This window comes from Rhodnius prolixus, unplaced genomic scaffold, assembly GCF_049639745.1.
Source record: "Rhodnius prolixus isolate KJV_2025 unplaced genomic scaffold, Rpr scaffold_1, whole genome shotgun sequence".
NCBI lineage: Eukaryota > Metazoa > Arthropoda > Insecta > Hemiptera > Reduviidae > Rhodnius > Rhodnius prolixus.
Window position 1 is genome coordinate 13,000,375 of NW_027411581.1, and position 14,458 is coordinate 13,014,832.

Below are 14,458 nucleotides of genomic sequence, written 5' to 3' on the forward strand. Positions count from 1 at the left end.
CAAATTGTTACTATCATTTTTTTTTTTTTTAAGCAATACTAAAAATAATTTAAAACTTTTATTTATGATGAGTATTATGATAGAACAGTAGTGAAAGATACATGTCTTCAGAGTTTATGCACACAATAAGACAGGCTAACTTTAATATAATATTTAAGAAATCATACATTTAATAGTTGTTTTTCATCGTTACGCTTTTTCGTGCAGTTTTTGACGACAACCCTTAAGCAAAACCCTACCGGACAGTTTTAATTACTAATTTTATTTGAGATATTATTCATGATAAATAACTTCTAAACTTCTTTTTACATTTTATGTTACTTTGGAAATTCTTGTTTTGAGGTCTACTTTGAATTGAGTGTCTGTGGCTGCCTGACTGAGGTTCCGGTGAATCACTCATTTACTTCCTTGTTTAGAGTTTTTTAAAAATTTTTTAATTAGCAATGAAGTTAACTTTGACATACTATAACATGAAATTACTATTATTTTATTTATTTATAAAGTTATCGAATCATTCCGATATTCGTTCCAAAGTTGAAGAACGATTTCGTTCTGCAGTCTCCGTTAGCAGTCTTTATTTAAGTAGAGTTTTACCAAATAAATTAAATTGACTGCCATTTGGGAAGAAAAGTTAAGCATTTTACATACTGCCAAGGAAATCCTCTAACTTCAAGTTTCCTTCAGCGGTCATAAACGTTTAGATTATTTCTTTAAAAGATTCCTTGGTCAGCATGGGTGATGTCAGGCCACCTTTTTCACAAAATCCACTCCTCCACTGATTGTTAAAGTGCCCCCATTTGGCAACTTTGGTTTTTAATTTTCATACTCCGTATTTACAGTTAAAATAAAATTGATACATCTATTTCCTTGACCATATTTTAGTGATGATTTCCCTAGAAATATTTTCCACAATTCTACTTGTGAAAGTAAGGAACAAAATATTTAGATCAAACTTAAGTATTTCTAGAAGTTTATCCGTTGGAAATTGTGAGATTCATAAAAAAAAAAAAACTTCTTAAAATTTTGGAATAAAATGCTTGAGGGACTTTCTTTCATTTTGTAAGCATGTAGCTAGTATTATGTAACTATTGGTTTCAATCTACACCAGATTTAGAGTAAAATGGGAAAATAATATGTACTTTATTTATTATTACTTTATTGTGCTTTATTAGTTTAACAGAATGATAACAGGCATTTCAAAACAGAAGCACTGTTATAGAACTATTGCTATCTTAGCCAGTACTGTTATTAAAATTGATTTTTCTTAAATAATCTTGATGAAGAATTTTTTCTTGTAAATTTCTTTTGTTTCATTTCAGCGCTTATTTCTATCAAGAAAATAACAAAAGATAAAATGGTTCCTAATGATAAAACAGCGTAGGCAACAGTTAATGGTTCTACACCAACTACCAATGCATCTTGTTTCCAATTGCATTCCTGTTTACGAGGGTTCCAAAGCAGTTTCCCTCTGCTCATGATGCCGGTTTCCCTCATCAGCGTGAATCTGCAGCAAAAGTTTTCATCTTAAAAACAATTGGGCAAAGAAGTAAATTTATTTTGCGACTAATTATATAAATTTAATTAAGTAAATTGCCTTACTTTCTGTTAAAGATCTCTTTGAAAGGACTGTTTTTTTGCAGGACCCCTGATGTTTTAAATGGCCGGTATTTCTCTATTTCAGTCAAGGAACAAATCTATTAAATACAATATATAATCATTACTTAAATTATGGCTCTGTGAAAATCTACAAAGAAAAATCAAAGCAAAATAGGAAGTTAAAAGTGTATAAAGCCAAGCAACCATTTGTTGCAAATGTACGTACGCTAACACTTTGCGTAACATCGAGACGATACGGTGCAACGGTTCTTCTTGGTCCAATTTCATTTAAATCATTACTGTTTCATATGATACAAGTGCAAAAGAAAATGACACAAAATATATCAACGTAGTTTCATTGCAAGATCAAAATATACAAGCCACAGCAAATGTAGCTATTTCTAACTTTGCAAAAATTGATTCATTGCTTGTGAAACACCTTCAGAAGGCTTTATGCCTGCAGAAGTTGATTTATTGTTAAAAGTTTATTTATTTTGATCTGTTTTTGCTATTTCTAACTGGTTTCAGATTTTCATTCATAATCAGTGGTTGATTCATGAGTTTGGTGGAGAGAATTTGACTTCTACGTTTCTGATGTACACTATAATGACTCGTATACTAAGCAATATTTTTTGTATTCATTTTTCATTAAACAAAATTAAACTAAAATCATTTTGCTGATAAACACGCGAACTCTGGAAGAAACTTTTATAAGCCGACTTAAACCTTAAATCTGTCTGTAGGCTATACTAAAATTCACAAGAGTGTACACTATATTTTTAAATTCTTGCTTTGCGTTGAGCTATTTTGTGTAATTTTTTATATAGAAGAATATGTTGTTGTAGGGGTTTTTCTAGGTATATAGTCTGTTGTGTTTTGACAATTTTACTGTCAAGTATTTCTGAAAAGCTTTCAGTGCAAATTGGCGTAATAATTTTCACCTTTTATCTGCCTTTAGAAGATGTACAGTTTCGAATACAATGAAGGCAGCTCCATTAGGAGCATAAGAGTATACATCTGTGCTATTTGCTTTTATTTAAAGTGGAAATAGTGCTATATAAAAAAAGGATTCTTTTTTAGTGCAATGCCAGAATAAAAACATGTTAATATATAATTTAAGGTCTAAAATTAATAAGCCGTTTCATTAACAACCCACAGTTTGATGTTAAAACTATCTGTAAACTCAAAATGCTTACTTCAGCGGCTGACAGTTTACTATTTATATCAGGATACGCTTCCCTAGTCATGATGTACAATGCCAGGCCACCATGTTTCAGCATGTCTACCCCTCCACTGATCGTAAAATATCCTCCATTTGGCAGTTTTGATTTTTCCATCTTTTTACGTAGTTTCATTGTTAGCGAGTCATTATGTGTCTTTTATATGCAAAAGAAAAGAATTTAATACTAGTGTATAGTGTATATGATCTAACTTTTTCAAAAGCAAAAATTGTATAGACTGTACCATGTCATAGAGTAAATATTTCGTATCAGAAGTGGCAATTTTCATATCGCTGGCCAATAACTGATCCATGTTTTGTATCGCGTTGGGAGCTGGCAGTAGAAGTCCATTTAGAATTGCCGTGTTGTAGTAGACAGCCGCCAAAAATGATACTCCCAGCAAACTGAGATAGATAATCCTTGTCGGTAGTTTATCCGTACTGTCTGGAATACCTGGACAATGTTTTTTTTGTACATTACAAGTTTATTACAAATATAAGTATGTTTAGAACGTGAGTGAGAAGTAATGAACCACTACTGTAACACTATACCAACGATAAATATTAAAACCAATTCTAAAATCTCGAAATATAGGTTTCCCTTCATCAAAAATGATGAGCAGGGTGCAGTTCTCTGACTTTTAAACCTCAAGAAAGGCTAACTCCGGTTAGATGTCAGGACTTTTCTTCTGTTTCTTTTGCACCTTAGCTTTCTTAAGTTGATTATAAAGACAATAGTAGACACAAACTATGGAAAATCAAACCTTGTAAACAGCTGTCAAAATTATTTTTCATCCCCTGTGAACGTTTTTAAAACTTAAATCGCGGGAATTTCAAAGTGTTCTGTAACAAACGTTTAGTTTCTACATTTTTAATAAATTTATACTTCATTTGATAATTGATATTTCCTTAAATATAATTTATAAAAATGAACGTTTTTTTTTCACGGCTAGATGGTCCTCCACCCCAGTCAAAATTTCTAATTCAATTAAATAATATGTCGCGAAATAAAGTTGCAAGTATGCTGCCAACGCTCATTATTGGGCTAAATCGAGAAATTGAAATGAAGATAACATTAAAAGAAATTGATTCGCTTTTTATAATTGGGATATTCCATCCCAAGTGAATGTTGGTCAGTCTACCACTTAATACGCCTACATGAAGCTGAATGAGATTAAATACCTTGTTGCGAAATTGCGGCCAACACTAAGAGAAAGCTTCCACCCCAGGAGTCGTTGCTCTGCGAGGTATCGTCGTAAATAGCAACGATTCTAAATACCACAACGCCGACTACTGCTATCATTAGCAGACAGGCCCAGACTGTTGCATTCATTGGAAGAATTAAAGCTTTATACGAGCCGAACAACTGCGGTTGTAGAAATGCGAAGCATACTCTGTAACAATGAATTATTATCATAAAAACTTTCGAATTCCAATTTTTCTACATTGATCCTACAGCTATTCACTTCCAGTATCTGACGGTTAAAATTTAAATTATTACTCTCCAATTATTTTGATAAATTAAAGTAACATTTGCTTTGTAAGGTCAAAATTGGGATGTTTTCTTTGATTGATTTGATAGTAATCCTCCAATGGAGTATTTTATCCAATTTCTTGATGTCCAAGGAAAGCTAAATTTTTAACTACAAAAGAAAGACATGATTATTCTAATCACCGCTCAAGACGCCAGCCAATCATTCATTTTCCGTCCTTGAAAAGTTTATATTTTCACCCAATGTTTACTCCTAAAGAACATGTTACTTACACAGTGGTATCCAAGATTCCAACAAAGTCTATTACTCTGGTTCTGGGCACACTAAAATGAACTCCGCTTAAGCCCATATCAGCTTCACGTCTTTTCACCTGACCTACCATGCCAGACCAAGAGCCGTTCTTTTGTGGATATCCCCAGACGTCAGAATAGATATATTTGTACCTTTAGAAATATTACATTTAATTGATTAATATAAAAGTTCCAAGTTCATGAATACTTAAAGAAAATATATATACAGTAATCATTTTTCAGGCTTACTTGAAGTTATAATATTCCGACAAGTGTTTAAAAAGAGTGAAACCATATCTACGATTCGCATCAACCTTAGGCAGATAAGCCGGATCAAATAAAAGTGGTATTTCTTCTGTTTTGTTGATAACCGTATCAACTAGCTGGAATATTTCTTTGGTTACCATAATTGTTTAAATTCGTGAAATCAAACATTACCAAACTCTAGTTCAACCAACCAACAGACTTCCGGTGAGCGCTATTCCTTTGAAATCCACTCTTGGCGGCGGTTCTGCAAGATAAGTTACTGTACCTTCTTTTGACCAACGTTGAATATTCGTGGCTACAATTGGCAGGGTGTCATGCATCCGATAAACATCTTGAAGGATAATATCCGTGCCATTTGGGTATGCTAGGGTGACATCACTGTCTGTCATCAATCTTGTAGGATGGAGGAGTTTAGTGGTAGCCGTGGGATCGTTACACCAGAATAACCAACGGAATGTAGCATTGAAAGCGCCAGAATTCTACACAGACAAACAAATAATTCAACATGAATTACAGGATTTAATGAAATTAGTAAGAAACTTATGTAAAGGGCTTCACTAGATTTAAAAAAAAAAGAATTTAAAGAAAAAAGCTTTTGTGAAAAAAAGATAATTAAATTTTGTTAACATTCCAGTTGAGCCAAATCCACAGAAATTATAAAGTTTCCTATCATTCATGGTAAAATGAACTAAACTATTTAAACAAATAGTACCTGCTTCAAGAAAACGTGTCCGCCTTCACAAGTTAAATCAAGAAATACTCCCAAAACTTGAGGCATTAGAAACGTAAGTTGCAGCTTTTTAACTTCACCTAAATGGTTAATGAAGTAACTTTGACGTTCATTTAGGCTTTTCTTTAACGTAAGTAGTGCGTCTGAAAATCCATTAATCCGTTTTTAAAAAAGTTTTCATATTAGTTCACAAAAATGGAGTTTTCTTTTACCCAGATTGTTTTCATTTATCACAGTTAGGCTCTCCACCAGTGCAAAGCAGTTCTTAACGGGAGTGCAACGCCCTAGTTGAGTAGGGAGATCTTAAGAAGATAATATGTAGAAACGTGATCGACAACGTGCCCGCAACACCGATTACAGGCGATGTAAGCTACCGATGAGGCGACACAAACTATCTAATTACGAGTATATTACAGGACGCTTCTTAGTCACCTTCCCATTGAGGAGTTCCACTTGCTTTTTCCTGGTGTCAAGGACTAAATACGATTATTCTTTTGTAAAAGGTTAAAAAATTGGCAACAGTATGTTGAAGTTCTTTGGATGCTTAAAAGCCTCTATAATGACATTTTCTTACATGTGTGGATTAAAAACAGCGCTACTTTCTTTGTCAACCATATCTTCTTGAAAGCTTGTTATTCTGGATATGAAGTATTTTACTTATTAGAACTGCAATCAACGGATGGAACTCTTTCAACCAATAGAAAAGATTGCATGCAGGTTGCTTGGGGTGCACTGTTGCTTCTAATCTCAAATAGAATTGAAATCACTTTACCTTCTAAAGTCAATGTTTTGTTCCGCAGAAATATAAGCGGAATTAAAGTCATTTTAAAAGATTATTCAAGCCTGACTTTAAACCGAGCTCAATTACAAAACTTGTGATTGGCAGGTTCTACCAAGAAACTGTTACTGCGTGTAATCCAAACAAATGCTAGAATATCTCTGATAGAGAATATTTAATCTATGAGATATTTTTTACCTGCATTCTCAAAATACAAAACACTTTTTATTTGTATGGGAGGATGAAGTTGATCGCCTGCTCATGCAGCCCCCAGCGTAATCTAAACGATCAACAGAGAGCACCAACCTGAATGGGTCAGGCCATAAGGCCGACTCAGGAAGTTGGGGTTTAATTGCCTATAAAACTCCGAAGGTGCTCAGGGGAAGAGTAGAAGCCCTACTTATCTCATGCTTCTAAAGAAGACGTAAAGGTTTAAATGATTTAGTGACATCCTTTACCTGCCTTCATCATTTAATCCTTAAATAAATCAAATTTCTCTTTGAAAGGTCGATGGAGGGCTAGATATTTAAGCCTTAAAGAATAGATAGCCGCACTTGTCACTAAAGTAGAATTCTAAATAATAATAAGTTAAATAAATAAAAGGAAATATTTTGCAACACAAGGCAATAAGAAAGCAATCGATGTAGTAAGAACCTATTTAAGAATATTACGAACTGGGAAGCAATAAGAGATGTTGCTGACATATTCTTTTACATAAAACAGAGTTTCGGAGTTTTTACAGAGTTTCGCCCTATATATTCTCTCAAATTATCTGATTACCTTCTTTTTGGCAAAAAAACAAATTGGTGCCTTCAGCTGATCTAAAATGCATTTTAATAATCTCTGTGATAGATGGCAAAAAACTTTCAGTTTTTATAGCCGGAAGTAATAGATTTAACAAGAATGTCAAAACAACGATTTTCCACATATTTTAAGCCAGCAAAACCTATCTTTTAAAAAAGTTAGACTTGAATGTTGGTTTACTCTAAACACTGGTGATTACATAAACTGACATGTCTATCAAATGAAGTCGTATGAATTATTCATACTCGTCAAGTTTTTGACTTCCCTTTGATTTTATTCCATTTTTTCTGAATAACCACTATCTTCCTCTGTTTTCATGTTTGATATAGCTCCCAAAATAACACGTCATTGATCATTGTTTAATAGCAATCCACTATTTATAATATGCTCAAGAAGTTGAAAAAAAAAGAGTTAGCTCTGATTAATAATGCGTTATCAAAACTATTCGCTCAAAACTATTATAAATTTTATTCGCTCTTGCCTCATATTAAGTAGCAGAACACACATGTTAAGTTCGTCGACACGAATATTAGGTTATTTCCCACCTAAGAGGACTCAGCTACTGAGAGAGAATACAAATAATATTCTTTTTTTTACATCAAAGTGGTTAAGTAACAGGACTAATTGGATTCCTTAATCACGTAAAAAAAGTGCAAAGAAAGGTTGCAATGATTAGTTGAATTCAAGACGAACTGCATTTGGATCTGGAAAATTTTTTTATAGCGAAAAGTCTACCTGTGAGTAAATGTCAACTCAAATCTGGAAAAACATAAACTCTAATTCTTCTCTACATCTCTAAACTAATTAACTCTAATTCTCTTCTATACTCTAATTTGGTATTTCGAATGATTTTTGATTATTTTGAGAAAGTGAGAACAAAAAGTGCGTTTTTTTCTTTATGCATTTAACGTTGCACTTATCAGTGAGGTCATCACTTTTATTTGTAATATTGTTTACAGGAAATGTTCATAGTTTTTTTCTCCATCCGCTTCATGATATTGCGAGATGGGAGAATGAGCTTCACGCTTAGCAAGAAACTTAACCAGGTGAAATGACAGGAGTTTTAAATCTAGGAAAACTTAACCATTAGAGCTTTGTCTACCCAAGTAGAGCTATCTCGTAAATAATTGTGAATCGAACAATAGGTTTATGTTTATATAAAATCTTTTTAAGCATATTTTCTTTTGTGGAACCATATCCTTTTCTTTGTTCAACTTGGTTCTCTTGCACAGTACTTAAATTTTAAAAGATAAAATCTTTAATAGAGTTAGTGCCATTTATACTACCAATTCTTTGATTTCTTCTTATGAGTGATTTTCCTTCAAAGCTCACATTCATTCATTCTCTCTTTGTTTTCAATCTGTTTTCCCAGAAGTTTACCATTAAATAAGTCCAGTATACTTTAAGAAACATAACTTTATTTGGTAAGTACAATTTATTCAGCAAATATATGTAGAAATGGTTTAAAAAGTGATACCATAATTGGTAACCCCAACCAACGATAATCACACAAAAAATAACACAAATGTAAATACATAATAAAAATTATTTAAATAGTTAACATGTAAGATTGAAGTCACAAATATCTAATCTAACGAAACTATGTACTTAATGGTAACAGTGCTTTCATTCAATGTCAATTTCTAAAACTTTAAGTAAAGGCTATTCTTGGTCTCGTCAAAAGGTTATTTCTGCTTTTACGCCGTTTACAAATCAACATTTCCGCCAACCAGAACACTATAGCAATGAAAGCTCCCATTATGATGATTCCATAAGCTAGACTCAATGGTTTAATGCCAATTGATAGTGCATCTAACTCCCAGTTTGCATATGGTTTGCGGGGCATCCAGTATGTTCGTTCACGATCAATAATGCCAACTTCTCTCATGAATAACAATCTGTAAACAATAAATACATTAGTAAAAACAGTCATCTTCCATTCCTAATCAGTATTTCCAACATACCGAAGAAATCATTGTACATTTCTTTTTGAAACAATCTTAAGATTCGATGAGTTTCCAATGTCTGTCAACAGAAGTGGTACTTTACTGAATGGTAAGTAAATTTGTGGGAACCCTACATTCATCACCAGTACATTATTAATTAAAATTATATTTGAAATGACCTCAAATACGTATTTGTTCCAAAGAACTTTTCTTAACGATTTTTAGTGTCTTTAACCTTGCGATACCAATTACACGAGTCTGGTCTTTCTTTCTTTTTCCTAATATCATTTTTCTTCCGGTAACTTTGATTTTTGAAAGATGTTGATACATCAAGGTTCAACTAAATTCGATTGCTACTGAATGTAATTGTCACTCAAAACCATGGAAATTGCAGGGTGTGAAAATCGAGTAATTATTTCACTATAGGCTTTCACAAAAGAAAACTGTTTTCATTTAAGATAAATTTATTGGAAGTTTGAGCGGTTCTGTAACCTTGTATTTTGTTAAATGAAAAGCATGTTTTGCATTGCATCCAATTTTAATGATGCAGAATTATCTGGATAATCAGTAATAACTGGCGAAATTCGAATCAGTACTTACTTTCTTTTAAATATCTCTTTGTATGGACAGTTGTCCATAACCAAAGCACCCGTATGACGAGGTCTGAACTTTTCTATTTCTGTTAAAGAAGCAATCTACAAAAGAAAAGAGAAAAAGTCGTAAATATTAATAGTCTTTCATAAATATTCAAATAAAAATGACTATAATGTTGGAAAGAAAAACTGAGTTGATTGAGGCCTTTTAAAAGACCGAAAGAAATTCATGGTTGTAAAACTGAAATTTATTATTTATATTGTCGTAATCAACAATTTTTGTTCTTGATAATATTAATTTACGACTTTGAGGACACTGCATAAATCTCAAAAAGAGAACAAGTTCCAACAGTTAATAAGTGCGTCAAAAAATACATCTGATTGCATAGTGTGTTAGAAACTGAACGGCTGGTAATAAGCATACTGGCTTTGTCAGACTAAGTCTGTTGTCAGACTGAAACTCTAAATGGATGAAATCAGGAAATGGAAACGGTGCTAAGTTTACTGAAATTGGTGCACACAATCTGATTCAGCTATCTTTTTGGTTAAACGTAATTGGGTAAAAGGAGTCACTGCTTACGGAATTTATTAAACTGTAAGCATTCAAATTACCAGTAAAATGATGTAACCATGTTCTACAAAGAATAATTAGCTGTGACTACAGTTCTGATACAGAAGCTAGAAATGGATTGGATATGTGATAGAACTGCACAAAGTACCACCACATGAGTGGTAGATAAGATCAACATGGTCAGTCAACTGAGAGCGAGTAGCGCCAAATCTTTCAGAATATAGTACAGAAGTAGGGAAACCCTCTCTGTTGACACCAGCTTGTTAAGTACATGTACGGCGATGAAACGTAGGAACACATCTTGTTCCGCAGACCTATTTACATCTCTCTTAGAAATCAGTACATCTAGAGCTTTGTTCTATGCTACCAATTGGTAGTGCTGAAGACAAGGCGAATGTCTAAACCATTGATCATATAAAAATTAGAAAGAGAAATGCCAATTTCAGTCACAATTTTTAATGAGTTGTCAGTTAGCTGAAGTTTCTTACTTCTGCGTTAGTCAACACTTCAGGTACGCGGTCATAAAATTGTCCAGCAAAATTGTACAGCGCAAAGTGTCCTTTTTTAATTTCCTGTAATCCCTCCACTGTGCCATAGAATGTTTTGTGTGGAGGCTTGAGAGCTTGCAGCTTCTTCCTCACTCCTACTGTCCAAGTATCATTCCAATTTTCCTTTGAACAATAAAAAAACTATTTGTAATAGTAACTCAATGTTGAATGAATTGTTTTTATATTTATAAGCATGGTTCTTGGGCAAGATCTTATGCGGCTCTGCACTGCGATCTGGCATTACACTTAATGAAGGAAATACTTTTAGTTCTGAGATAACTATCAACAAAATTCCCGAACCATATGTTGCAGGTTGAATATTAAACTTTCTCTGTTTATATTGGATAAACTGTTAAGTAAGTCATATATTTCTTCCCCATTTCCGTAACAACAAAAAAAGGAACTAAAATGAGGAATAATAAAGTTTTTACTAAAAATAAATAAATAAAAAATAAGTAACTAAAAGGAAATCTCAAATAACCACTTTATGAAGCAAAAGATAAATAACTTTAGCTAACCAATTCAAAATGGAAGTAAGGCAAATCTTGAATACCAATTCTTATATCACTTTCAAGTAATTGGTCCATATTCTGAATTGCATTCGGCGCCGGTAACAGAAGTCCATTTAAAATTGAAATGCCATAGTAGAGAAAAATGAAATATGTGAAAAACAAGAAAAAGAAATAAAATAATCTAGTAGGATTTTTATCTGGATTGTCTGGCATGCCTGAAAGGAAAAGTAGATTTAAGTTGTAACCTTTATAAAACTAGAAAAAATAAATTAAACTAAATTATCTAAATGTTACTATAATTACCTTGTATTGAAAGTGCAGCTAAGACTAAGAAAGTACTGCCACTCCAGTTATCATTGGTATATTCTGATTTGTCGTGGACAGTCATTGTCCGCAGTATAATTGCTCCGAGAATTACAACGATAAAAATGCAAATCCATGCGTTGTTGTTGATAGGTACGATTAACGCCTTGTATGATCCAAATAATTTAGGCTGTTTAAATGTAAAGGTGCACCTATGTAATTTTGAAACGAATGTAAATTGTAATTCAAACATAAATAATTCATTCATTAAGATATTCAGGCAACTTCCAATGATTGTCTAAATTATTAAAGCAGTTTACAAATAATTACTTGACATTTGGTTACAGCAGCTACAAAGACTATTCTTGCTACATTAATATTTGCGAAATAAAATAGTACAAAGACTCTTACTTGAACAAATAGAAAGTCATTAAATAGTCAATAATGGGAGCTCTTCCAAAATTAAGTTGTGCCGGACCAAAGCCAACTTCTGAAATTCCGCTGTCCAAATGTTTCATCATTCCGTTCCAAGAACCATCTTTCTGTGGATATCCCCATGATTTGGCCATTGTATAGCTATAACTGTAGTAGAATACTAATTAATTATGGATAAAAAATTGTATACAAATAACTTTGCAGAACTCTAAAAATAAATAATTTTACTACTGTATGGAACGGTAAGTTTTCCTTAATATTTTTGAAGTAATTGAAGTAAATGGTATTCAGAGCACTCTTGTGCAAAAATTAATAATTACTAAACTATAGAGATAACTGTAATATTCTAGAAGAAAGAAAATGTGTAATATTTATAAACTGACGTAATGTTAAAGACATCAGCAATAGTCAAGAAAGTTGACATTCCATATCTCTGGGCGCCATCAACTCCAGTCATGTAAGCTTGATCGAGTAAAGGATCGATAGAATTATTCAAATCATAGTCCATGGAAGTTAGCTAAAAGAGAAGGTAAACAATATATTTTATTCGTTAAATAAATTCATGAACTTCTAGTTCTTGGTATGGTAGCTTACAAGCAAAGTAGCTGGAATCACTGCTCGTTGGAAATTCTTCCTTTCTGGAGGGTCCTTCAGATGAATGTATGTTCCGTTGCTGTACCATAGTTCAACTTCCGTGACGGTGAATGGCAGCGATATGTGCATCCTAAACAAATCTAGCAATCTGATTGTGTCTCCAGCACCTGACAATGCTATGGTTACATTACTGTCTGTCCGTACCCTGGTCGGCCGCAGAAGAGTCAGTAAATAATTATAATTTGTGGTCCAAAATAACCAATTGTATGAAGCGTTGAACTTTGTAGAACTCTAAAAATAAATAATTTTACTACTGTATAGAACGGAAAGTTAACATATCTTCACTAATTTTGAAGTAAATGTATTCAGAGTATTCTTGTGCTAAAGTTAATTATTACTGAACTAGAGAGATAACTACAATATTCTAGGAGAAAGAAAAAGTGTAAACCTCATTTAAGAAACGTATTCCTTTTTCACAACTCAAATCTACAAAAATCCCAAGTACAGGAGGTTGCATAAAATGCAGCTGAGTATCTCTTGTAGAGTTTGCTGTAGTTAACAACTTTGAAGACAATAGTCTTGGTTTATTGTAAAATGCTCTCATTATTTTTGTTGCATCTGCAACAATTTAAAACACAACAATTAATAGCAGTCAATCACTTTTGACGGATAGAAAAGCAACTCAACTGCAATATTGAAGTAAATTATTTCAGAATCAACTCATTTTTATTCAACATTTTCCCAAGCAAAACTTCTTTGTTGCACATTATACAACTGTGACGGAGTCACTTGACTTCAAAATCTAAGAGAACTGAAGAATGTGTTTGAGTTTCGATTCAGACATTTCTTATAGGATCTGAAATCTGGACCGTTATTTTTTTAAAATTTGTGATTTCTATCTCTCTGATCTTTTGGTAGCTGAGTAGACCACTCGTCAGCCAATCATCAATACTGACTATCTCTTTATCTTTTCCTGCCACAGGGTTCCGCGTTATTGTTTAGTAACCACTTTTGCAGCGTTTACCTTTGCTAATAACCTGTTTAATTCAGTTTAAGCATCTTTACAACTTCATGCACGTCTTCTTTAAATGTTGCAGGCGGTCACTGGGCGCCAGAAGTGACAGTCAACGATTAAGTGCACCAAAAAATTCAGAATGAAATTATGACAATACTGAAACAATTTATGACAAATTTAACAATTTAATAATTTAATTCCTCAGAATAGAATAAGTCAGAATCATTTGTGTTCTTTTTTCGGATAGTAGCTTCACCATCTCTCTACTAAAGTTCCATGGGTTCGTTTTAATATTGATGAGTTGATCCCTTAAGAAATAGCCTGACTAGTTCTTTCTCTGGATGAAGAGAAACAACACCCATATTGTTAGGAATTAGTATAAATGTTAACATCCTCATTATCATTACCTCTCTTTTCGCAAACGTACAGCTGGAAGCCTTGAATTTCTAAAAAATGTTTGCTGATGATATGCGGTATACTTGAGGGCAGGCCAGTCCCAAATGAATCCAGCCAATAAACTACGCTAATTATGGCAAAAAGAAAATCTTTAACCTTCATAACTTTAGAAAAATGATGGCTAATGTGGGCTACTTAAACAAAAAATTGAAAATGAAAAACAACTTCTTAATAGTAATCGAATGAATTTGTGATTCTGGGGGTATATTAAATTCTACTTATACATTGATTACTCAGAATACAGAAAACATGACAAAAGCCCAAAGGTTCATGTGAAGTAAACTTGGAACTTAAGATCAAAAGAACCG

General features: G+C 32.9%; 2 protein-coding genes across 2 annotated transcripts; both read right to left on the reverse strand.

Annotated features, from left to right (window-relative positions):
- Nucleotides 1–1,140: 1,140 nt before the first annotated feature.
- LOC141451292 (ionotropic receptor 75a-like) lies at nucleotides 1,141–7,352 on the reverse strand. Its single transcript, XM_074122566.1, has 10 exons — nucleotides 7,154–7,352; nucleotides 5,578–5,738; nucleotides 5,057–5,344; nucleotides 4,848–4,981; nucleotides 4,581–4,751; nucleotides 3,998–4,209; nucleotides 3,061–3,269; nucleotides 2,793–2,972; nucleotides 1,600–1,694; nucleotides 1,141–1,504 (listed from the first exon to the last, which is right to left on the reverse strand). Exons 1-10 carry the CDS (start codon nucleotides 7,299–7,301, stop codon nucleotides 1,249–1,251), a joined length of 1,854 nt encoding a protein of 617 aa, XP_073978667.1. The 5' UTR covers nucleotides 7,302–7,352; the 3' UTR covers nucleotides 1,141–1,248.
- A 1,212-nt stretch (nucleotides 7,353–8,564) lies between these two features.
- On the reverse strand, nucleotides 8,565–14,346 carry LOC141454701 (ionotropic receptor 75a-like). Its single transcript, XM_074129222.1, has 10 exons — nucleotides 14,102–14,346; nucleotides 13,128–13,297; nucleotides 12,680–12,970; nucleotides 12,469–12,602; nucleotides 12,062–12,232; nucleotides 11,651–11,862; nucleotides 11,354–11,562; nucleotides 10,776–10,958; nucleotides 9,724–9,818; nucleotides 8,565–9,075 (listed from the first exon to the last, which is right to left on the reverse strand). The coding sequence occupies exons 1-10, from the start codon at nucleotides 14,250–14,252 to the stop codon at nucleotides 8,829–8,831; spliced, it is 1,863 nt and encodes a 620-aa protein (XP_073985323.1). The 5' UTR covers nucleotides 14,253–14,346; the 3' UTR covers nucleotides 8,565–8,828.
- Nucleotides 14,347–14,458: the final 112 nt, after the last annotated feature.

Coding starts and splice junctions, on each gene's coding strand:
- LOC141451292 (XM_074122566.1), bottom strand. CDS start 7,301: ATGTGGAAAATCGTTGTTTTGACATTCTTGTTAAATCTATTACTTCCG. Junction 4,752..4,847: donor TCGGAATATTATAACTTCAA/GTAAGCCTGAAA, acceptor ATATTTCTAAAG/GTACAAATATATCTATTCTG. Junction 1,695..2,792: donor GTAAACTGTCAGCCGCTGAA/GTAAGCATTTTG, acceptor TGTATTTAATAG/ATTTGTTCCTTGACTGAAAT.
- LOC141454701 (XM_074129222.1), bottom strand. CDS start 14,252: ATGAAGGTTAAAGATTTTCTTTTTGCCATAATTAGCGTAGTTTATTGG. Junction 12,971..13,127: donor GAATACGTTTCTTAAATGAG/GTTTACACTTTT, acceptor ATTTATTTTTAG/AGTTCTACAAAGTTCAACGC. Junction 9,076..9,723: donor AAAGAGATATTTAAAAGAAA/GTAAGTACTGAT, acceptor TATTGTTTACAG/ATTGTTATTCATGAGAGAAG.